The following is a 22,186-nucleotide window of genomic DNA, read 5'->3' as shown; positions in this document are numbered from 1 at the left end:
AAAATATACAATTAAAATATCAGGAGTGCTATGTATTTCGTTTTGAAACCTAATGTTTTAAACTATAACTAGTAGAGGGTGCCTAGTTCTGTTGGAGAGAAACTATGCCCTTTTTTCAAATCACAAAGGCTGCTTTTCTTACATTCGCCTTCCCACAAAACATAGACCGCCCACTTGCTGCGTATGCCCCTCCCACTTGCTGCGTACGCCCCTCCCACTTGCTGAGATATGTAGTTGAGGGTTTTATTCCGTTTTTTTTTTTTTTTTGCTGTTGCGTGTTGTTTGGGCATTTCATGAAACGATGGTTCTATCAAGATGTTGTGGCTCTTCTTTATATTGTATATTTCATCCAGGACTGCAGGTAACAGCGAATTTTATAGCTTCTTAAGAAAAAAAACTTTGTTAAACTGTTAAAAATACTTGTTAAACTTTTGTGCTGAGGTACACTGGTGGGTAAAGGAAAATGCTTATTTGGCTGTTGGTATTCGGTCTCTTAACTCTGTTCAGTGTTTAATCATCTTTTCACTGTATCATTGCTGTGCTGCATTGTGTCTCTGATTGGGAGCAACTCGCTGTTTCTGGTACTTTATATTTTTCATCAAAATTATCAAGAAACATTAAAATAGTGTTCCACACTGAGGTTCCTGTGCAGAAAGATGATGCTGAATGACGGTGGAAGCTCCACTGCACACAACTTACTCAGGACTCATTTTTAAAATGGCTTTCGTGCTTCTCAAGTTGTTTTTGTGAAGATATATTTACAAATACAGTAACTGGAGCATGGATTTAGAACACATTACACAGCCCTACTTCTTCTATACAGTAATAGTGCATACACAGTGTTGTGACCTGTGTAAATGCCATGGCACGTTATTTGTTTTATGTTTATCCATCCATTATCTGTAACCGCTTATCCAATTTAGGGTCGCGGGGGGTCCAGAGCCTACCTGGAATCATCGGGCGCAAGGCGGGAATACACCCTGGAGGGGAAGCCAGTCCTTCACAGGGCAACACAGACACACACACATTCACTCACACACACACACTTTTGAGTCGCCAATCCACCTGCAACGTGTGTTTTTGGACTGTGGGAGGAAACCGGAGCACCCGGAGGAAACCCACGCAGACACGGGGAGAACACACCAACTCCTCACAGACAGTCACCCGGAGCGGGAATCGAACCCACAACCTCCAGGCCCCTGGAGCTGTGTGACTGCGACACTACCTGCTGCGCCACCGTGCCGCCCTGTTTTATGTTTATGTTTTCAGCAATTTTATAAAAGGAAAAGCCCCTGTCAAATTGAGTTATCTGTAAAAGATGTGTTTATATGTAACCCATAATGTTTTTATAATATGCAAAATAGCTAGTGGAGAACAGTGCTTGTGTCCAAGTCCAATATTAGACATAACAGACACAAGTTCTTTAACATTTTCCCAGCTGCTTTGTGGGTGTTTCCTCCATACTGTAGCATTCTGTGCTGAGGGTGCGAGGGACAGCCTTTATCCTTCACTGAACTCTCTTTTCTGTTCTGAACAAAGGCGAAACAAAAGCATCACCCTCTGCTTTCTTTATTTCACAAGGAGCTGGGGTAGGCCACATAGGAATAGGAGTTGTGAGGATAGTGGGTCATGAAAAGAGGGTACAGCTACAAAACTACACACTACAAATTAAATACGGCTCTGATTCCAGTCAAGTTTAGATTTTTTGTAAAGTGCAATACAACACGAACTTCTGTTTAGTTCATTTACATTTTATATTTAATGTAACTGCAATTAACAGGCTGTTATCCAGAGCAACTTACAAATGTGTTTAATCTTATTTATCAGGGAACACATCCTAGCCAGTGGAAATAAGATTATTATTCAACAGTATTTACATTAAACAGATGCTCTTATACAGAGTGACTTACAAAGTGCTATGTGTGTCCTAGCTAGTACAAACAGATCATAGGCTAAACTCCCCTCGAGGTCGGACACTGCAGGAAGAAGGGCCAGAGCTGATATCTAGAAAGAATAAAATATAGTATAAGTGCAATACACAGTATCCAGTCAGTGCTCATACCTAAATGGAAAGGGGTTAAGCGCAGTATAAGTGCAATAATACGAGTTTTAGGGCCACGGTATAAAAAAATAAATAAATAGGATTCCGAGTATAAAGTCGGAATAATTCTGAGAATAATGTCAGAATAATCCGCTGCACATATAACACAGCAGACACAACCACAGTGTAATTGAGCAATGCAGTGTATTGCTGAAGTCATACTATGGTATAGATTTCAGGACTTAATTCCCAGTCCTCTGGCACATCAGGGATTAGTATTTAAACCTTGAATCAATTGTGCAAGAACACGTTTATTCAGAAGAGGGCATGTAGTTTCACAGGATACAATTAATGATTATGAAAATGCTAGACCCAGAGGGAATGGAACTCCGGTGTGTACACAAGGCTCCAGGAGCTTATGGACTTATGCACAATAACTAAAGCCGTATGCATCGCAATCAGGGGCTGTCTGTCTACATATTATAATAAATAATAATAATAACCCAAACAGTGTTTCTCTAAATATTCTGACTTTATTCTCAGAATTATTCTGACATTATTCTCAGAATTCTGACTTTTTTCTCCAAATCGTATACATTTTTTTTTTAAATCACCATCGTACAATACAGTCTGTTTCAGTTTACACTTCGATTAATGCTCACTTAAGTGGGTCACAATGCGATGAGTGTTCAGTCTGTATTTGAAGCCCACAACAGATTCGGGTCCATAATGAAAATAACAGAGTGATCGCAGATCGTTGGCTTTTTTGTTTGTTGTTGTTATTGTTGTTTTCCCCCATCTTGTTTTATTAGATTTGACAACAGATTGAGTCAATCTCACACAGCTCCAGGTGACTGTCTATGAGGAGTTTGGTGTTTTTCCCCTTGCCTGTGTAGGTATCCTCTGGGACCAACACGTTGGTAGGTTGATTGGGCATTCAGAATTGTCCCTGGGCGTGAATGTGATTCCCTGCGATGATTTGATAGGGGAGACTTGCTGGGGCTTGTTCTCTGGCTGTGATTTGATCTCTCTTGCTTTATTTGCTCATGCCTTTTGTCATTTCTTTCAATGTTTAGGGTCACCAGTGATGACATTTTCACTCTCCAAGTTCAGACCATGTTGCAATAGGGGGGTTATAGCAAACCAGTGGAATTCAGACACTGTTGAGAAGGAAATCTGCTGTTAAGAAATTTCCTCTTCCTAATACCCACTGCCAAACCAACTTTATACATAATCTGTGGACTAATACACACATAAGCAATGGGATTTCCCTTGTGAATCTAGACCTATACCTCCAGGGGGATTAACTGTATTATATCTGTCTGTAAGTAAGTAAAATTTTATTTATAGAGCACATTTAAAACCAAAGTGCTTCACAATAAACAAAAGAGAAATGTCCACCTTCTAACCACCAGCATCACAGAAGAACATACATTAACACAGCTCCTAATCCACAGATCCACAGCTGTCAAATGCCAGACGGTAAAAGTGTGTTTTAAGCTTGGATTTAAAGACAGTCAGAGATGGTGCGTTTGGAAGACCATCCAAAGCCTTGGTGCAGCAACAGTAAATGCACAATCCTCTTTATGTTTAAGATGAGACCTAGGAACAGTCAGATACCATTGATCTGAAGACCTTAGAGCTCTTGAGGGCACATACAGGCAAAGCATGTCCACAATGTATGCTGGTGCATGTCCATTTAAGGCTTTAAAAACCATCAGTGACATTTTATACTGGACTCTGTAACGCACTGGGAGCCAATGTAGAGAAGCTAAGATTGGAGTGATGTGCTCTCTTTATTTGGAACCAGTTAATAATCACTAATGGCTGCACTATTTTGAACTAACTGTAAGCGTGTAAGAGATGCTTCACCAATTCCAAAGTACAGTGCGTTACAGTCGTCCAGTCCGGACGTAACAAAAGCATGAATGACTTTTTCAAGATCTAAGGTATTAAGAAATGACTTTAATCTGGAGATTGTTCTTAACTGGAAAAAGCTGCCCTTCACTACTGCATTTACTTGCTTTTCAAATTTGAAATCAGAGTCAAAAATGACCCCAAGGTTTTTAACCCGGGGGCTGTGTAGTGGTGTTTATTCAAAGTGTTCCAATAAAATTTTGAGGATGTTTCTTCACGAGTTGCTGCTCTCCAGTGTAAACAAAGCCCCAGTGTCTGTAAATGGGTGAAAAAAATGTCTCGGTGCAGTATGCTAACCTTTCTCTCTCTGCTCACGGCATAAAAACTGCGTTTTGGAGGTTTTTAGACAACAAAGAGCCCACCAAACATTGACAACCATGAACCGAGATGAGGATATTGCTTTGGGCAGTTATAAGTAACTTTTACAAAGTAAAGTTTACACTGCTATGCACTGATAAGCAGCTGGTGTCATAAGATCTAGATCAAGATCAAGATCTATTATTGATCAAAACACATTATTCAATATTAGTCAGACACCGGATAAGATGTGAATTATCCCATGCCAATACATTAGTGCTTCACACGGGGGCCACCCACTCACTTCCTACATGCAGCCACAACAATCATGACTCACTGCATCGTAAGCTCTTTAGGTCTCAACAGGTGGGCACCTCCCCTCATCAGTCATTACATGTAGGATGAAAACTTGCTTGTTCAGTGTAGCATTAAGTAATTAAGAATTTCCTTTAGATAAAGGGGACAAACCGAACTAATACCACATCCCTACTCCCTTCGAGTTAATGACTGCCCTCTTGTCTGGGGAACACTAGACAAGATTCTCCTTCTCAACTGCTTTAAGACAAGCTCTCTGCCCTCCATTACCTGTATCTGCTACCAGCACCTCCTACACCACACCTGTGGCCCCTGTTATTGCCATGCAGCAGCACCTGGATATTTGATAGACCTTCATTCAGCACATTGATTCAGCACATACCTTTACTAAAGACCCTGATCTATACATGAAACTGATTCTAAATTTGAACAAGCTCTTACAGCATGAACTTTCCCGCATCAGTGTGGTCAGTGTGAACCAATTTCTATCAGTAATTCAAAAAGTAAAAAAAAAAGACAAGTTAAATTTCAGTCATGTAGCATTCCACCTTAAAAGACGATGCGCTGCTGAACATAAACAAACCAGAAAACCAGCATTTACCCACAATCGTAGACATGCACGTTAAAGGCAGCGTATATGCTTATGGGGAAAAGCAGTTATCTCTGCTATGTTTACATTGTTTACAAGTTCAGAGTTGGTTCCTAGCTTAATAATCTGAAACAGCAAAAATAAGTCAATATTACCCTCCTATGGAGCAAGAATAAAGCAATATTCTCATCTCTTTTCACGATTTTCAATGCTTGGGCTCTTTGCAATTCCTCTGCCATGAGGAGAGAGAGAGAGAGAGAGAGAGAGAGAGAGAGAGAGCAAGAGAGAGACAAAGAGAGAGGGCGAGAGACAAAGAGAGAGAGAGGGCAAGAGAGAGACAAAGAGAGAGACAAAGAGGGCAAGAGAGAGACAAAGAGAGAGAGAAAGAGGGCAAGAGAGAGACAAAGAGAGAGAGAGAGACAGAGAGCGAGAGAGAGACAAAGACAGAGAGAGACAAAGAGATAGAGAGAGAGACAAAGAGAGAGTGAGAGAGAGCCTAGAATGTCTGGCTGAGACACTTTGTTTTTTTTTGTTTATTGTTTTTTTATTCAAACCAACTGGAGAACTAGCAAATGGTGAGGATCTTATGAGTAATATAAAAAGTGTTTTTGTTTACAATCATAGACATTACATTTGACCTAATGAAATCAATGCCATGACCGAAGTGTTTCAGAAGGGTGGATTCAGAGAGCAAGAGTTTCATACAACAGAAACCCAAGGAACCAATCTACTTAAACAGGGCAATGCTTCCAAGCTGCTGTGAGAGAAGGCTTTGGATTGCCACGAGCAATGAGAATATATCAGGTTCTAAGTCACGTTAAAGGCGTTAAGGTACTTTGATGCGGGATACCTTCCTGCCTGAGCTTGTCTTTTGAATTCTTTATAGGTGTATTTTAGTGTGGATGCTTTGGTCATATATTTCAAATTGGTTATGCACATATTTCAGTGACTTCAAGCCCCATTTTCAAACATTTCCCTTCCCTTAGATCATGTCAGATCATGCCAGCTGAGTATGTTTAAAGTGCTAAGAGCTTGCCCATGCTGAATGTGTTTTATTACTGCAGTGTGGCATTAATTCTGTGCCAAATCATTTCCCGGAGTGATGTGGGTATTATTTTCACATGGTTTTTAAGTGCTTAGCCAAAAGCGGGAGTTGGTAAATAGTCCAGTCCGGATCCTGCTATTTACAGTAAAATGCATTATAATTAAAGGTGTTCAAACGTCTGCACACGACTTTACAAGTGATTATCAGATCTGTTTCTCTACAGCCTTTAAGGTGACTGTGCCTACTAGTCGTTTGGTGGCAGTCAGGGGTCAGTCTACTGTCCTGGGCTGTGAGTTTACCCCTTACTCCTCCCTTGACCTCTCTACCCTGGTGGTCACGTGGCAGAAGAAAAAGGGTGATCAGGTCGTGCACAGTTTTTATTACCAGCGGGACCAGCTGGACCGTCAAAATCTGAACTACTGGAACCGAACATCTCTGTTTAATACTGAGCTGAAGAAAGGAAACGCTTCCTTGAGGATAGAAGCAGTGGGACCGTATGATGTGGGCGAGTATGTGTGCTTAGTCAGCAACTCTCAAGGAACAGACAAGGCACAAGTTCAGCTGGAATATGGAGGTAACTGTGGATAGCTGTCTGAAATCCAATGTATTAATATGCATGTTTTTCTCCTTTTTGCTGTAGTAGCTACTTCTGCTCTTCTACGTAGGGTTTAATGCTAGATGTTGGAACATTTCTGTGCTGATTTAATGGCATCTACGACAACATTACATTACTGATGATGGATGATGTGTTCTGGATCCCAAAAGTGCATGAAGAACATAGCTGCACAGCTTCGGAGCCCTGCTCACCATTCTCATACTGAAACATACTGTGTGTATTTGTGTTCCCAGCTTTCTACACAGAGCCCAGATTGAGTATCTGGATCAGCGGCTCCAATGTGACATTGCAGTACGTGGCCGAGGGCTTTCCTAAGCCGGAGGTGCTGTGGTTAGACGACCAGGGCCAGAACCTGAACCACAACACAGAAGTGATAGAGGGTCCTAATGGAGCACTGGGACTTTATTATGTAAGGAGCAGCTACGTGACCCAGGATCCCACAGTCAACGCCACTTTCATCTTAATGAACAAACTTCTCAACCAGCACCTGCAGAGGCCTGTGAACCTCATTTATGGTACATTTCCTTTGAACTTTTTTTAGATGCCTGTAAAATCTGTGTGGTATCGTGAGAAAAATAATGAGGTGCCTTCAGATAATCACAGTGTTAACCTTTCTTATTTTGCCACATGCACATTTTACTTTTTTTGGGCTTGTGTTTAAGCATTGCTCGGCCCATTCATTTAAAACTGTAGTAACCTTAAGGGGATAACCTGCACAAAGAAACCGTTGAAGATTAGGTATAATGGACCATTCACTGTGTGACCTCTTTTGTGGTGTTATATTAATGAGAGGATTATGTGTGCTTCAAAAGAACTTTAAAGCTGTCTAATATTTCACTGAAAGTACTTGTTTAACAGCTGCTTGACATGTTTCAGGCATTCATCAGGGAAAATGTCAACACAACGTGCACACCTTTTCTGACCCTCACTACAATTAAGCCAAACCTAATATACATTCTCAGAATCCTTTCGAATCTTAGCTGCCTAATAGACATTGCAGTAGTGTAGCATTTTATTTACTTTTTCAGTTACTATTAATGAGGGCGGCACGGTGGCGCAGTAGGTAGTTTTGCAGTCACACAGCTCCAGGAGCCTGGAGGTTGTGGGTTCGATTCCTGCTCCGGGTGACTGTCTGTGAAGATTGTGGTGTGTTCTCTCTGTGTCACGTGGGTTTCCTCCGGGTGACTGTCTGTGAGGAGTGTGGTGTGTTCTCTCTGTGTCTGTGTGGGTTTCCTCCGGGTGACTGTCTGTGAGGAGTGTGGTGTGTTCTCTCTGTGTCACGTGGGTTTCCTCCTGGTGACTGTCTGTGAAGAGTGTGGTGTATTCTCTCTGTGTCTGTGTGGGTTTCCTCCGGATGACTGTCTGTGAGGAGTGTGGTGTGTTCTCCCTGTGTCTGTGTGGGTTTCCTCAGGGTGCTCTGGTTTCCTCCCACAGTCCAAAAACACACGTTGGTAGGTGGATTGGCGACTCAAAAGTGTCCGTAGGTGTGAGTGAGTGTGTGTGTTGCCCTGTGAAGGACTGGCGACGCCTCCAGGGTGTATTCCCGCCTTGCGCCCAATGATTCCAGGTAGGCTCTGGACCCACCGCGACCCTGAACTGGATAACGGTTACAGATAATGAATGAATGAATAAATGAGTTACTATTAATGCTTTTGCACTGCACCTTACCTTATCTGGAATTAAGTTCCATTTTGGCTGATATCCCAAATATCACTTTACTTGTACAATGCTGGTAACAGTGTTCCTGGACAGAGTGGGATAAAAACTTAACCAAAGTTTATTGCGGATGTAATTAATAATACAATATATACAAACCAGGCCACAGTGCTATGAATAGGGCTTTATGGTTGTGATAAAACATCCACAGGTTCTTTTGCATAGGGTAAACCATTAAGCCTGCACCAAAAGTAATGGATTCTGATGGGTTTTTCTGGATTGTGAAGGAGTCAAATAAATTAAAGAGAAACTGGTTTTGGAAAAATGGTCAGATAACAATAATTTAAAAAAAAAATTATAAATAAACCTATTTAAAGGGGGAATAAAGTATGTTTTAGCACTAAATTTGAACTGTGTGTTGTAGGCAAGCGAATAAAATAATTAAAGAGTCCTTATACAGTATGAGCTGCTGTGTAAATATGAGCAGCTTTTGGAACAGGAAAAAAAAGGTCAACAAGTCATTCCTGTGATTAATGTCTTTGAAATCTCTTTTCAAGACGTCTTCTCACTGTGTGGAACCATTTTCCATAAAAGGATGAATGAATACTTCTCTGTTCCCCAACCAGTGTCCAACTTGGATGATTTTAGTTGGGTCCTAATAATAGACTCCACACTCCCCCCGCACCATTTTTTATTTATTTAATTTTTTTTGTGTAGACATCCTTTTACTGGAACACTTTTCTTGTTAAAGGTGCTTTTGGGAAGATAACGCTTGCAAAACCATACCTTTAATAATTCCTTGACCAGGAACTAATGTGTTTGTCCTGTCTTAGACACATTTTCCAGTATTGCAATCATAATTGATCTCTAGATTATGATACCTTTATTCATTGCAGCGGTTCTGTTGCCTCTCATGACGAATAATTATCCAATCTCAAATATTTGTTAGCGGGGATAGAGAACAAGGAATGTTTTTAGCAGGAAATCATTAAGATTTGACAAGAAAAACCGCATGGAAAGTCCTTAAATTCTGGACATCCAAAAATATTACTGTATGTACTGCATGTAGTAAATGAGGGGAAAACCCCAGAGGAAAGAAAAAACAGAAAGGAATATCTAAGTAATATCTCTAGACAACAAAGGGAGTCTTTGTCCTCCATGGAGACACAAAAGAGACTTTAATGTAAGTCACCTGCTGCCCAAATATGTCTCCTGAGACTTAGACCTCACAGGTGTGGCTCACAGGTGTGGTACAGATCTCACTTAAATCACAAACTGTGCTGGGATTTGCCAGATGAACTGAACCCTACTCACTCGTTTACATCTCCTTTATATATCTCTCATATTAGGAGAATCAACATTATGTCTCCTGAGCCATTATAGAGCAACCTATGAGCAAAAACATTTTCTTCTTGGGTAACAGCTTATTGCATCGTTAGAAAACTCTAGACCTCAGCTAAGTTTGCGTCATAGTGTTAGACCAAATCCCCATAAGTGTTTGTAGAAAATGTTTTATAATCGAATATAAGCTCTTTAAATGTGGCTTTATCCTCAACTGTTTCAACATCAGGCAGGTAGCAACAAATAATAAGTGCTTTTCTGCCTCCTGGAAAGCTTGGACAAATTAAAACTGTTGTAATCAGGATTTAAAACCATCAGAATTGTGTCATACACCAAACATCTGCTGGTTAAATAAGGCATTTTCTAAGAATAGTGTGTGCAAATACAGGGATAGCCATTATCAAATTTGTAATACACTAACAATGGCATTCCCTTTCACACCCAACATTTACAACAGCGCATGATTTTGTAATGTTTTCATCCAGATGAGGTCGCCGTGGTCTGGACCTTTGTCAAATCTTTACAGCAGGATACAACAGTTTTAAAAAACAAAAACGTGAATGAATAGTTTCCCACAAGTTGCTTAATTCAGCTTAGATTTATTTAGTGTCTGATATATTTAAGTGCACAAGCATGGTCCCATCCATCGTTACCATTTCAACTAACAGCAGCAGTGGATAGAAATGTTTATTATTATAACTTGTCCCTACATTTTATTTACTGCTTGTGTAATTATAGGGAGATTTGAATAAATATAACCACCCCACCCACCTACACCCTGTCATCAATGCTGACTAAAATTATCCCTGCTAAATCCAAGCCTGGTTGCTGTTTTGCGTCATTGAACTAGAGCTTCTGTTAAGTCAGCACTCAGACATTTTCTGTACTACAGCTTTTATTATAATTCAGTAATCAGACCTGATAAATAATGGTCCAAAGACTAATGTAAGTAACTATAATCATACACAAGATGAGAAGTAAAATATCCTATGGCAATCCATTATAGCTTCACATAGGGCCCACCCGGCTATCCTTAACAACTATGGTTACTCATTGAGCCCAGCCCATGAGTACCCAAACCAGCAACTGTATCACTAGCTTTTCACAGGGGTAATCAGGCAGGCACCTCCTCTCCAAGCCAGCATTACAGTCCTTCCTTACCCTTCACCATCAATAACCGTAAATCCACACTGGACTCCCTGGTGACTACGGCTGTACCTAGCCCCACTGGCACCGTTAATGCATACTCAGTGCCACAAGTTCCTGTGAACTTTACGTGCCACATCACCAACCACCAAAACAGCACCTCTACAGTGTATTTCCCCCAAGTAATCTGTGCTCTCCTTCTCCACAACCACCGACTAGACCTTTCAGCTGTTTCTGATAACTCCTTCACAGCTGCCTTTAGTTTCCAGCCCTTGATGCCAAACTGCACAAGCAGGGATGTGGCAGACTTGGCTACAAATCCCCCAACACTTATCTCCACCCAGTCTTACATGTGCCTGCCACCTGCGTTCCCTCACCTTGGCTGCAAAGTCTGCATACTTCAGCTTCTTCTTTTCAAGTGCTTCATCTACTTCATCCTCAAATGTAACTGTTAACTCTATTAAACAAACTATCCTTTTACTTTCAGAGTAGAGCACCATGTCTGGCCTCAGTGTAGTTAACACAATGCACTCTGGGACCTGCAGTTTTTTTACCTACGTCCACCAGCAATTTCCAATCTCGTGCTTCACCCCATCTATCAATATTTGTAGCCTGTGCATGTATAATTAATTGTCCTGAGGTATTAGATTGAACTCTATCAATGTAGATAATGTGGTCCCAATATGGGTTTGTTTGTAAGTTTTTGTTCAGTTGTTTTTTTATCCCCTCTTGTCTGTACATATTATAGAGCACCATGACTTTAGACATTAGATTGGGGTTCACTGCTTATAAGGATAAATAGAATCTTGGTTCAACTACATTTTGGAAAGGGATAAATATATATTTGAGTGATGAATAAATACATAGGACGTAGGTAAGGAATGTATGGCATGGGCTTGTAGGGTACCCAAATAACCGCTTTTTTTTGGTCTCTTTTAGGTGAAAACAACACCAGATGTGGAGCAAGCCGTTTAGCTGTTTTTCTCTCTATCATGTGTTGCCTATTGTTTGTTAGCATGGTGATCCTGCTTCTAAAGCTGCCAAAAAATCATTGCAAAGCCACACAAAGAGGACAGGTCTCTTGATCTCCAGACTGTTTCTTAATCATAAAAAACACACATATTTACACATAACCACATTTCAGCTAACAGCAGTATTCGGGCACTCAATTATATTTTTTCTATTGTTCTCTGTTTATATTAAATTGATTGATCCACATGGATATTAACAATAAAGAATTTTATGTACAATTTTATGTACAAATATAGATTTATTGTGTATTATCTTCAAATGATGAGAGAGAGAGAGAGAGAGATTTTAATATCAAATTTATCCTCTGTAACCACTTCCTCCTGATCAGGATTGTGGTGAGTCTACCCGGAATCAGTAGGAACAAAGGAGGAGCATTACCTTGACCGCCAATCCATCTCAGGGCATTCCACTCTTGCATAAGGTCCTATGTTCACAGACCTGCTTGCCCAATATGTAAACTGCATGGGGTTTGTGACGTCCTTTTGTGCCTGTACCAGTTTCTCAAAACATTTCATGACTAAATATGTGAATGTAAGCTGGAGATGTGTTGTATGCTGGGTTTTTACAAACCTGCAGCAGAAGACATTCAGCTCATCAGCCAGATGATTCCCAATTTATGTTGGGGCTAGCCTCTTGTAGCTAGAAGGTCACATAGCTCCAGGGGCCTGGAGGTTGTGGGTTCTAGTCCTGCTCCAGGTGACTGTCTGTGAGGAGTGTGGTGTGTTCTCTCTGTATCTGTGTGGGTTTCCTCCAGGTGACTGTCTGTGAGGAGTGTGGTGTGTTCTCTCTGTGTCTGCGTGGGTTTCCTCCGGGTGACTGTCTGTGAGGAGTTTGGTGTGTTCTTCCTGTGTCCGCGTGGGTTTCCCTCCCACGGTCCAATATACGTTGGTAGGTGGATTGGCGACTCAAAAAGTGTGAGGGAGTGTGTGTGTTGCCCTGTGAAGGACTGGCGCCCCCTCCAGGGTGTATTCCTGCCTTGCACCCAATGATTCAAGGTAGGCTCTGGACCCACCGCGACCCTGAACTGGATAAGGTTTACAGATAATGAATGAATGAATGATTACAGAAAGATGTATTATTCCAAGTTGTCAGCTGAATTCTCATACACGCCCAATCAGAGTCCTCCAGAAAACTTCAGTAAAACTGTCCAGTCTGTTTTTCTATGAGCAATGGTCTGATCTGAAAACTGACTTACCTGTGGCTTCAGGGAGCATGTGTAAGCCTAGGGTGTCCACTTGCTAGCGGATGGATGTTTTCCTGGGAGTTAAGAAGAGAAAGCCTCGTAAGTAAATACATTCAAAACTCATAATATCACTTAACAGGAGTTGGACTGCTGATAGACTTCTAGGGAAGAGGAGGATTCACAAGAAATATCTTGCACTTACATGGAACTTCATTACGAAGTAAACAAGTTTAAACACTGTCTGAGGTGTCATAAGAGGGAAGATAACAGGAATGAACATTAGCATTCAGAAGTTTGTAGCCAATGTTTTCATTAAATTGAAACATATTTTGTCCAAAAACCCACATCGGTAGGTGGACTGGCGACTCAAAAGTGCCCATAGGTGTGAGTGTGTCGCCCTGTGAAGGACTTGTGCCCCTTCAGGGTGTATTCCATCATTGTGCCCAGTGATTCTGGGTAGGCTCCAAACCCACATTGACACTGAATTGGATAAGCGGTTACAGGCAACAAATGAATTAATGAACAAATGAATGAATGAAACAGATTTTGTTGCAGACAAATGCACACAATGAATATATTACTACTGCTAATTCAGATTGTAATATAAACTGTAAATAAAGAGACGTTAGATGTGTCCAGTTCAGGTTTTTCTAAAATTCATTCATTCATTCATTATCTGTAACCCTTATCCAATTCAGGGTCGCTGTGGGTCCAGAGCCTACCTGGAATCATTGGACGCAAGGCGGGAATACTCCCTGAAGGGGGCGCCAGTCTTTCACAGGGCAACACAAACACACACACATTCACTCAAACCTACGGACACTTGAGTCGCCAATCCACCTACCAACGTGTGTTTTTGGACTTAGGGAAGAAACTGGCGCACCCGGAGGAAACCCATGCAGACACAGAGAGAACACACCACACCCCTCACAGACAGTCACCCGGAGGAAACCCACGCAGACACAGGAAGAACACACCACACTCCTCACAGACAGTCACCCGGAGGAAACCCATGCAGACACAGGGAGAACACACCACACTCCACACAGTCACCCGGAGGAAACCCACGCAGACACAGGGAGAACACACCACACTCCTCACAGACAGTCACCCAGAGGAAACCCACGCAGACACAGGGAGAACACACCACACTCCTCACAGACAGTCACCCGGAGGAAACCCACGCAGACACAGGAAGAACACACCACACTCCTCACAGACAGTCACCCGGAGGAAACCCATGCAGACACAGGGAGAACACACCACACAGTCACCCGGAGGAAACCCACGCAGACACAGGGAGAACACACCACACTCCTCACAGACAGTCACCCGGAGGAAACCCACACAGACACAGGGAGAACACACCACACTCCTCACAGACAGTCACCCGGAGGAAACCCATGCAGACACAGGGAGAACACACCACACTCCACACAGTCACCCGGAGGAAACCCACGCAGACACAGGGAGAACACACCACACTCCTCACAGACAGTCACCCGGAGGAAACCCACACAGACACAGGGACAGGGAGAACACACCACACCATACTTACAGACAGTCACCTGGAGCGGGATCCGAGACCACAACCTCCAGGTCCCTGGAGCTGTGTGACTGTGACACTCCCTGCTGCGCCACCGTGCCGCCCCACTTCAGGTCTAATTGTTATTAAATAAAAATGTAACACAGTACAACAGTTATAAAGTAATACGATATCTGTGAGAAACATGGACAGATTTTTTGCCTCTGTTCAGAAAAGCTCACCCTGGGTCTCACATTCTTTAATTCGATTTCAGAAATTTGGCAACCCTAAAACTGATGGAAGCAGAAGGCATACGAGTACGTTAGTCTATAAAATCACAGATCTGTGTATTTAACACATTTCACATCAAGTTTCTGAAGGTAACACAATGGTACACATTTATATTTTATTTTTTTAATATGTTAAGCTCGGGAAAGAAACTGGCAAGGAAACAGTGCATTAAAATGTTCCAACTTGTATTATGAGTAGTAGGAGTGTACTACAGCTGAGGTAAAAAAAAAAGGGTGTTAAACCCTTTACCTGTAAGGGTAGGTGTATAAAACATCAGTGCAGTTTGAAACACTAACAAAAGCCTCATTGTGTAAAATGACACTAAACAAGAAAAGCCACATTTCTCACGCCTGATAATACAAACAAACACACGGACCAATTATTCTTTATTTATTTTTAAAACTCAACCGTAACTGCTACACTGTTTAAGTCCCAGTATTGTGTGCATGTCAGATATTTAGGTTGTAAAAAAAGCAAGCGAACTACTTTATTTATTGCTGAAATAGATACAATCACTTTACAAGTATTGGCTTTTTTTCATGGCATTTGAAGTGTTATCTATATCATAAGATTACCCAAGGGAGACCATTTTTATCTCATTTTCCCTAGTACGGTTTCCACTGCAGCTGTGAAATCATCGATATGTGAAATGGACATGGGGATAGGGTGGCAGGCCAGTGCAACAGGTAGTGTCACTGTCACACAGCTCCAAGGTTCTTGGGCTGTGGGTTCAAACTCCACCTCGGGTCACTGTCTGTGAGCAGTTTGGTGTGTTTTCCCTGTGTCTGTGTGGGTTTCCTCTGGCTTCCTCACACGGTCACACATGCTAGTAGATGAACTGTCTGTTCAGAATTATTCCATAAACTCTCAGAAAATAGATATAGTACAGGTTCTTTATAGTCACTTAACGTACAAACAATGTAAAGGTACCTTTAAATATACAACAGTGGTTTTAAATTCCAGTTGTGTTCCCTAAAGGTCCTCCTTAAGTAGGAGAAGTCAGTATTTGTAAGATTTCAAAATAGAAGTGTGTAAAATAAAAGAAAGTAATGTCCTGGAGATGAAATTGTGAATGTTGAATCAACACAACTTTAAGATCTACAGTTATTATTGAATATGATACAATTATGTGTTATAACTAAAGGCGTTGAATATGCACCATCACAATGTGTCCAACACACCCAATAACTGTGGGTAGGCTCTTGAGAGATATAACTGAAGAAACTGTAACAAGACACTATTTTGAGACATCAAACACCACCAGTGTACAGCCTCCGTCTGGATGATTAGAAAGCAACTAGTCCACACCAGGTCGCTCATCACATATCCGCTGTTAACTTGAGTGTAGGATATATACACTATTTTAAGGCATAAAAGTCTTAACGGGGATTCTTTACTGATCTAGTTTTGAGCTAGCGGCTAAAATGACACGATAGATTTGTTGTGGGTTTCATTTTAACTCATCATTTTGCCACTGGCTCTTCATGAGGATTTATTTCACTGTTTTCTTTATTTGAGTGTGTCTATTTCTAGGACACCCCAAAGGAAGAAACAAATAAGATAATCTGCTTTTTATACTTCCCACACAAGAGCAATATCACATACGGTGGGTGTAGCTCTACAGTTCAGCTAAAAAGAGTTATAATATGTAAAGTAGTGTTACTTAGATACTGAACATACTTAGAAAAGAAGAACTGGTGGATTTCTGCCATACATAGACATTTTGGTGGCGTTGCAGTTTAAACAGTTTGGCTAGCAGAATTATTGACTTCTCCAAATTCATTGTACAGCTGCTTCATGTACACACACACACACACACTATATGGATTTAATATAATAGTTGTAGTCCAATCTTAAAATAATTATAATACAATGTCTTGGGGCGGCACGGTGGTGCAACAGATAATGTCACTGTCACACACCCGGCCCTGAAGTTGTGGGTTCACACCCTGTCTCAGGTCACCTTGTGTGAGGAGTGTTGTGTTGTCTGCTTTAGACTGCTACGGCTAAGAGAAGGGATTTAAGTTAGCAGCATTTGGAATATTTACAGTCAATGATTTGATTGAAGATATTTAAAAGCCTGAGACCCAGATATGATTCCCAGACATGGATTATCCCTAATCTTGAACTATATTGTGCCACGGTTGGTGTAAGGTCAGGAGGTCAAGGTACACACAGCAGGGATGGATATAAGTGCATGAGAATTTATTGGAAGTCAGTGAACTAAACACAAAGGCTGTGGAGCTAAACACTAAACAGGAGGGCTAAGAGCAAGCAGGAAGCAGACACAAGACAGGGGGAACAGTCACATGACAATGGGAGCATAAACAAGAAACAATACAAAACTAGGCATGTTACATATTGCGATTACAGTGTTTATCCCAAACACTAGACAAAAATAATTTAATTAACAGGTTTTGTCTAGTCTTAAGTAACAAGTAATGTTCTATTTGCTAGCAGGAAATGTCCCCAACAGGTGGAATATTTAATTGCAGCCCAGAAATACCCCATCAGATGGAGAGGAAAATTTCAAGGGTCTGTGACACATCTTGGATCATATTTTTTTTTCTGCTGAATATAAACAGAATCACTCTTTCCTGGGAAGAATTGTTTAACAGCAAAAGTAAGGGTAGTACTCAGGATTATTTGACACTGGTTGTGTGATGTATTTGTTTAATGTGAATTTGAATATGTATCATGATATATATTTGCTGTACTTCCCTCCCCAACCCTGGGTATACTTCCCATCAGTTCACACACTGCTAAGAGCACTACCACACAGTAAAATCAAATCAGTATTCAAATAGTTTCTTTATTTTAGCACTCATTAACCAGCTTTGAATAGGACTTGCTTTTTTATATGAACCACTAAATTTGGGTGTCAGCACAGTTAACAAAAACAAGTGACTCTGCAAAAAAATTAAGGACTTTCCAGTGAAATACCCCCACCCCAAACACACACACACACACAAACCAAAAAAAAAAAAAAACAGAACAAAAATGAATGTTGTCTTGGGGTGCAAGTGAGCAGCTCATGGAGGATGATGCCATTGGATAAGCTTCTCCACCTTTCTCAATAAATTAAAAAAAAAGTCTGCTCTAAGGGATGATCTTATAAACACAGACCAAAATGTCATGGATGTGAAGCTAAACAGCACCCTTTGTGGAGCAGGTCCTAAAACCTGAGTGTATATGAGACAGTTCTTGTAATTTAGGGTGACCAAACGTCCTCTTTTACCCGGACATGTCCTCTTTTTTAGACTTAAAAAAATGTCCGGGCGGAATTTCACAAACGTCCGGCATTTTGTTTTTCTAGAGCTTACATAGAACTTCGAGAAGTTTAGTTCACAAACTAGTCCCGCCCTCCCCTACTCCGATTGGTTCGCTTGAGTGAGAAGGGGGCGTGGTGAAGTAGCCTAAAATCTTCAGATTGGACGGTCTGACTGTAGAGCTACCGTTATTGGTCGATAACCTTCTCTGTAAACATTTAATTGGTCAGTCTGCACGTCAGTAGTCCTTGTTTACCTCAGGCAAAGCTCATGTACCTCCCCTCATCTCGAGCAGCTATGCCGAAACGTAAATGTAAGTTCTCGGATGAATTAAAAAAGAAATTCCCATGTTTTGTGTAGCAAATAAAGGTCCAAAGGACCTAAAAAATAAGCATACAACGGCAACGAGGGGCGAGAGCTCATTACCCCCCAGTGTATTGTCTGTCTAACGCTGTATTTTATTCTGTGTTTTTCTTCAACGCCAACCAGTAACACCACAGTACAACAAAAGCTACAGTGCCACCTAGAGAACACACTAAGTTATGCACTTCTGATACTCCAACACACTACGGTTCTAACCATGAGTAAATATACACCAATCAGCCATAACCTTCTACACACATTTTCCAAAAACCTTTAGCTCTACCATGTCAGTGTCAGTTCAACCACCCAAATCATGCCCTGTGGGGGTCCTGACCATTGAAGAACAAAATGTATGCAAGTATGCAGAGCAACAGGTGGACTATATTGTGTTATTACAGAACAACAGCTTTTATGTAACGTACACCTTGTGAAATGGACAATGAGTATAGAAACGAGGTTATTTTAATACACTTTTTTATTTATTTATTTATTTATTTATTTTTGCCTCTCTCCGGGCCACTAGGCGGCACTGTTCAGTATAACAGACATTCTCCGAGTGAGCACAAGAAGAGGAAAATGGGGACTGTTGGTATGTTTCAAACGAAGTACAAAAATAAAGCGAGTATTTCTCGTGCTTTTTGTCGTTGACAACTGTTTTTAAACGTGTTTTTTTTTCACTATTCTAATGTCAGTTATCTAAGACTAGATGGATTTAGATGCCTTTTATCCTTTCTAAAATAAATCAATGTTTCCCCATGTTTCAACAGGGTTTCTGTACTCAGAGTTGAAACTGAAAAACAGGTTAGTTTATTAGTAAAATAGCACATAAACAATATATAAATGTATAGTGGCAGTAATAAGAGGTGAAAGGAAAATATTAAATAAACTGACAATGACACACTGTAAAATAAAGTGCTTGTACAAATACATGTATCAGTATGACACACATTACTCCTACGGCACCCTGTGGAGTTATACAGTCTGATGGAGGTGGGGATGAAGGACTTCTGTTACTCCTGCAGGGCAGAAGCTGCTTTTCTGACTGGTCACAGTCTTGGAGAGTGTAGGAGGGCGTATACATGATCATCAGCAGCTTCACCATCCACTGATCTTTCATGACCTACCAATTCCAGGAAGCCCAAATTTGTTCTAATAACATGTTCAGCTTAATCATGTATTCATTCGTTTATATTGCGTATGTTATCTTATTCAGGATTGCTGTGAGTTTCGGTCCTACCCAAAATCACTCGGCACCAGTCCATCACAGGGCATCACACATGTAAACACTCATTATCCCTCTCTTTAGTGGAGATGCTGTGGCTCCTCCTTGTTGCTTTGTTGTGGGGGGGCACCAACCCCCTCCTGAAGAGAGGAACTGTGGGGATTGAGCATGTGAGGAAAGGGAGCAAGATCTCTCAGTTATTGGCTGAAGTTAAGTTCCTTTTTCTCAATATCAAGGTAATAAAATATATCTTGTGTGTTCTCTCAGTTCCAGAATATATTTTTGTTCAGTTTTCATCTAATATTCAGTGCATACACACATTGAATGAAGCATATTTAGAATGTCACCCTGCAAAAATAGGATTAGCTGATTTAAAATCATCAAGTGGCACATTTTAACAATGAAATACAATAGCACTTAGATTATTATGTTAATTAACTTTATTTCATAAGTTGATATTTCTTTTACCTAAGTACTTAAGGTCTCATTACTGTAACTCTCTCTCTACAGTATCTTGTACCATTTCTACTGAACCAGAGTGGGTCTGTGGTATTCTACCTCACACTTGCCACAACAGGTCAGACATTTGCATCAGTTACTGATTAACTCAATGTAGGGAAATATATAGTCTTTTATTATGTGATATATTAAGAATTGGTGGGTTTAAGGGTTAGTTAACACAGACACAGATCTTCAGAATTCACAAACAGTGTGTATAATCTCCAAAGAACATTATGATATTAAATGGCATGCATTGGCAAAATATGCTGGACATGGGCCCTAAAAAAACAGAACAAAGACCTTAAGCCAAGAGTCTACTAAAGGGATATAAAGCCCTATGGTATGGATCTGTTTTCTTTGGAGTGATAAAGCTCCATCTAATTAATGTCTTTGGGTGAGTTTAATATTAATTTAATTGAAAAGCAAATGCTGGATTAGCCGGTGTCTACAGGCCTTTGTCCGTATAGTGGTAGGTCTTTATGACTTTGAAAGCATTAGTATTTAACATGCGTTTTTTGTGTGTGTGTGTGTGATAGATTTGTCGCTGGCTGTGCCCACTGTGAACTCCCTCACTTTCCTGTTCACATTGTTAACTGGAAAACTGCTCGGGGAGGATTTTGGAGGGAAAAGTATGTCTTGATTTTTGTATTACTGCCTCAAATTCACTATATTTCTGATGTTCAAATCTTGAAAACCATCAATTGGCCACTTACCAGAACCTTTACATGAACTGTACAAAAACAGACATTAGTTATGTTATTTAATTTCACAATTCAAACACTAAATTCAAAGACTAAACAGCCATAAAGTAAACAATTTGAGTTTTTTTAAGGAAATATTTCTGGTGACTACATTCGATTTTATTAAACACATTAAATTGTTCCAATCAGACGAATAGCACTTAGCAACAGGAGAAAATAGAAGCTCAACTGTGGCTTCAGGTCTGAATAAGTCCACCAAAAAGACAACAGTGCTATGGGTCTGAAAGGATGGGGAGCTGTCAAGTAGCCCATAAAGAGAAAAGGACATGGGCACAAAAGAAAAAACACTAACAAACCAATCAGCACCTGGAAGCCCAGGTCTCTATGTTAGCTTGGAATAAAGCAGCAGATGCACTGAATAGCACGAGTTTTGACATTCAATTTAATTGTGTATTATGTATAATTGTCTATGTCTGATCTTTTTTTTCCTGATTATTTTTCCCCTTCCTGTCTCAGGAGCTGTGCTGGGGATGGTGTTGACGATGCTGGGGGTCACTCTGTGTGTGGTCAGTTCTGTGTCAGAGGCTGACAGTGTAATCCAGAATATGACCGAATTTACAAACACTGAACTTTAGAGTAGAGTTTCTCAACAGTTTCTACCACAGGGCACACATTGTTATCTTAAAAAGGCATTAAGGCCCATGGACTACTTGAAGTTAACATAAGCAGCCTGTAATCTTCAACCAAAAAGTAGCAAACACTATTTGAGTGTGATTACATATTTTTTTATAAAGTGCAACTCACATGAGACAGAAAATCTAATTGTTTCTCCCTGAACTAACCCGGTTCACAGACTGGGCCACCATATGTGGGGGGTATAAGGAGAGGAGGGGCGGACGAGGAGACAGACCTAAACGCAAGGAATCTTATTTACAAAAGACAGAATCAAAATAAACACGGGTAAATACATGGAACTAGACAAGACTAAACTATGAACTAACCAAGACAGACAGGAGACAGCCATGAACCGGGGTAGACACATGAGACACAGAAGGACTGAGAAATATACATCTACGCACACAACACCAGACAAAGGAGCGCTCAAACTACAGGGGTATATCAGGACAAGACAAACA

The 22,186-nt window shown here is 40.8% G+C and overlaps 2 protein-coding genes across 2 annotated transcripts; both read left to right on the top strand.

The window, feature by feature from the left end:
* Positions 1-221: 221 nt before the first annotated feature.
* Positions 222-12,573, top strand: zgc:172120 (uncharacterized protein LOC799440 homolog). Its single transcript, XM_066679826.1, has 4 exons — positions 222-361; positions 6,428-6,778; positions 7,054-7,335; positions 11,903-12,573. The coding sequence occupies exons 1-4, from the start codon at positions 316-318 to the stop codon at positions 12,046-12,048; spliced, it is 825 nt and encodes a 274-aa protein (XP_066535923.1). The 5' UTR covers positions 222-315; the 3' UTR covers positions 12,049-12,573.
* A 6,602-nt stretch (positions 12,574-19,175) lies between these two features.
* tmem234 (transmembrane protein 234) lies at positions 19,176-21,835 on the top strand. Its single transcript, XM_066679054.1, has 5 exons — positions 19,176-19,215; positions 19,933-20,084; positions 20,359-20,425; positions 20,886-20,978; positions 21,567-21,835. Exons 1-5 carry the CDS (start codon positions 19,203-19,205, stop codon positions 21,683-21,685), a joined length of 444 nt encoding a protein of 147 aa, XP_066535151.1. The 5' UTR covers positions 19,176-19,202; the 3' UTR covers positions 21,686-21,835.
* The last annotated feature ends 351 nt before the right edge of the window (positions 21,836-22,186 follow it).

The sequence above is a fragment of the Hoplias malabaricus genome, chromosome 8 (genome assembly GCF_029633855.1).
Source record: "Hoplias malabaricus isolate fHopMal1 chromosome 8, fHopMal1.hap1, whole genome shotgun sequence".
Taxonomy (NCBI): domain Eukaryota; kingdom Metazoa; phylum Chordata; class Actinopteri; order Characiformes; family Erythrinidae; genus Hoplias; species Hoplias malabaricus.
Note: the sequence above shows the minus strand (reverse complement) of the source record. Positions and strands in the feature narration are given on the sequence as shown.

Excerpts from the sequence above, each read along its gene's own strand:
- zgc:172120 (XM_066679826.1), top strand. The coding sequence starts at position 316 with ATGTTGTGGCTCTTCTTTATATTGTATATTTCATCCAGGACTGCAG. Across the intron at positions 362-6,427 it reads TATTTCATCCAGGACTGCAG|CCTTTAAGGTGACTGTGCCT; the intron begins GTAACAGCGAAT and ends GTTTCTCTACAG. Across the intron at positions 7,336-11,902 it reads GCCTGTGAACCTCATTTATG|GTGAAAACAACACCAGATGT; the intron begins GTACATTTCCTT and ends GGTCTCTTTTAG.
- tmem234 (XM_066679054.1), top strand. Across the intron at positions 20,426-20,885 it reads CCTCACACTTGCCACAACAG|ATTTGTCGCTGGCTGTGCCC; the intron begins GTCAGACATTTG and ends TGTGTGTGATAG. Across the intron at positions 20,979-21,566 it reads GGAGGATTTTGGAGGGAAAA|GAGCTGTGCTGGGGATGGTG; the intron begins GTATGTCTTGAT and ends TTCCTGTCTCAG.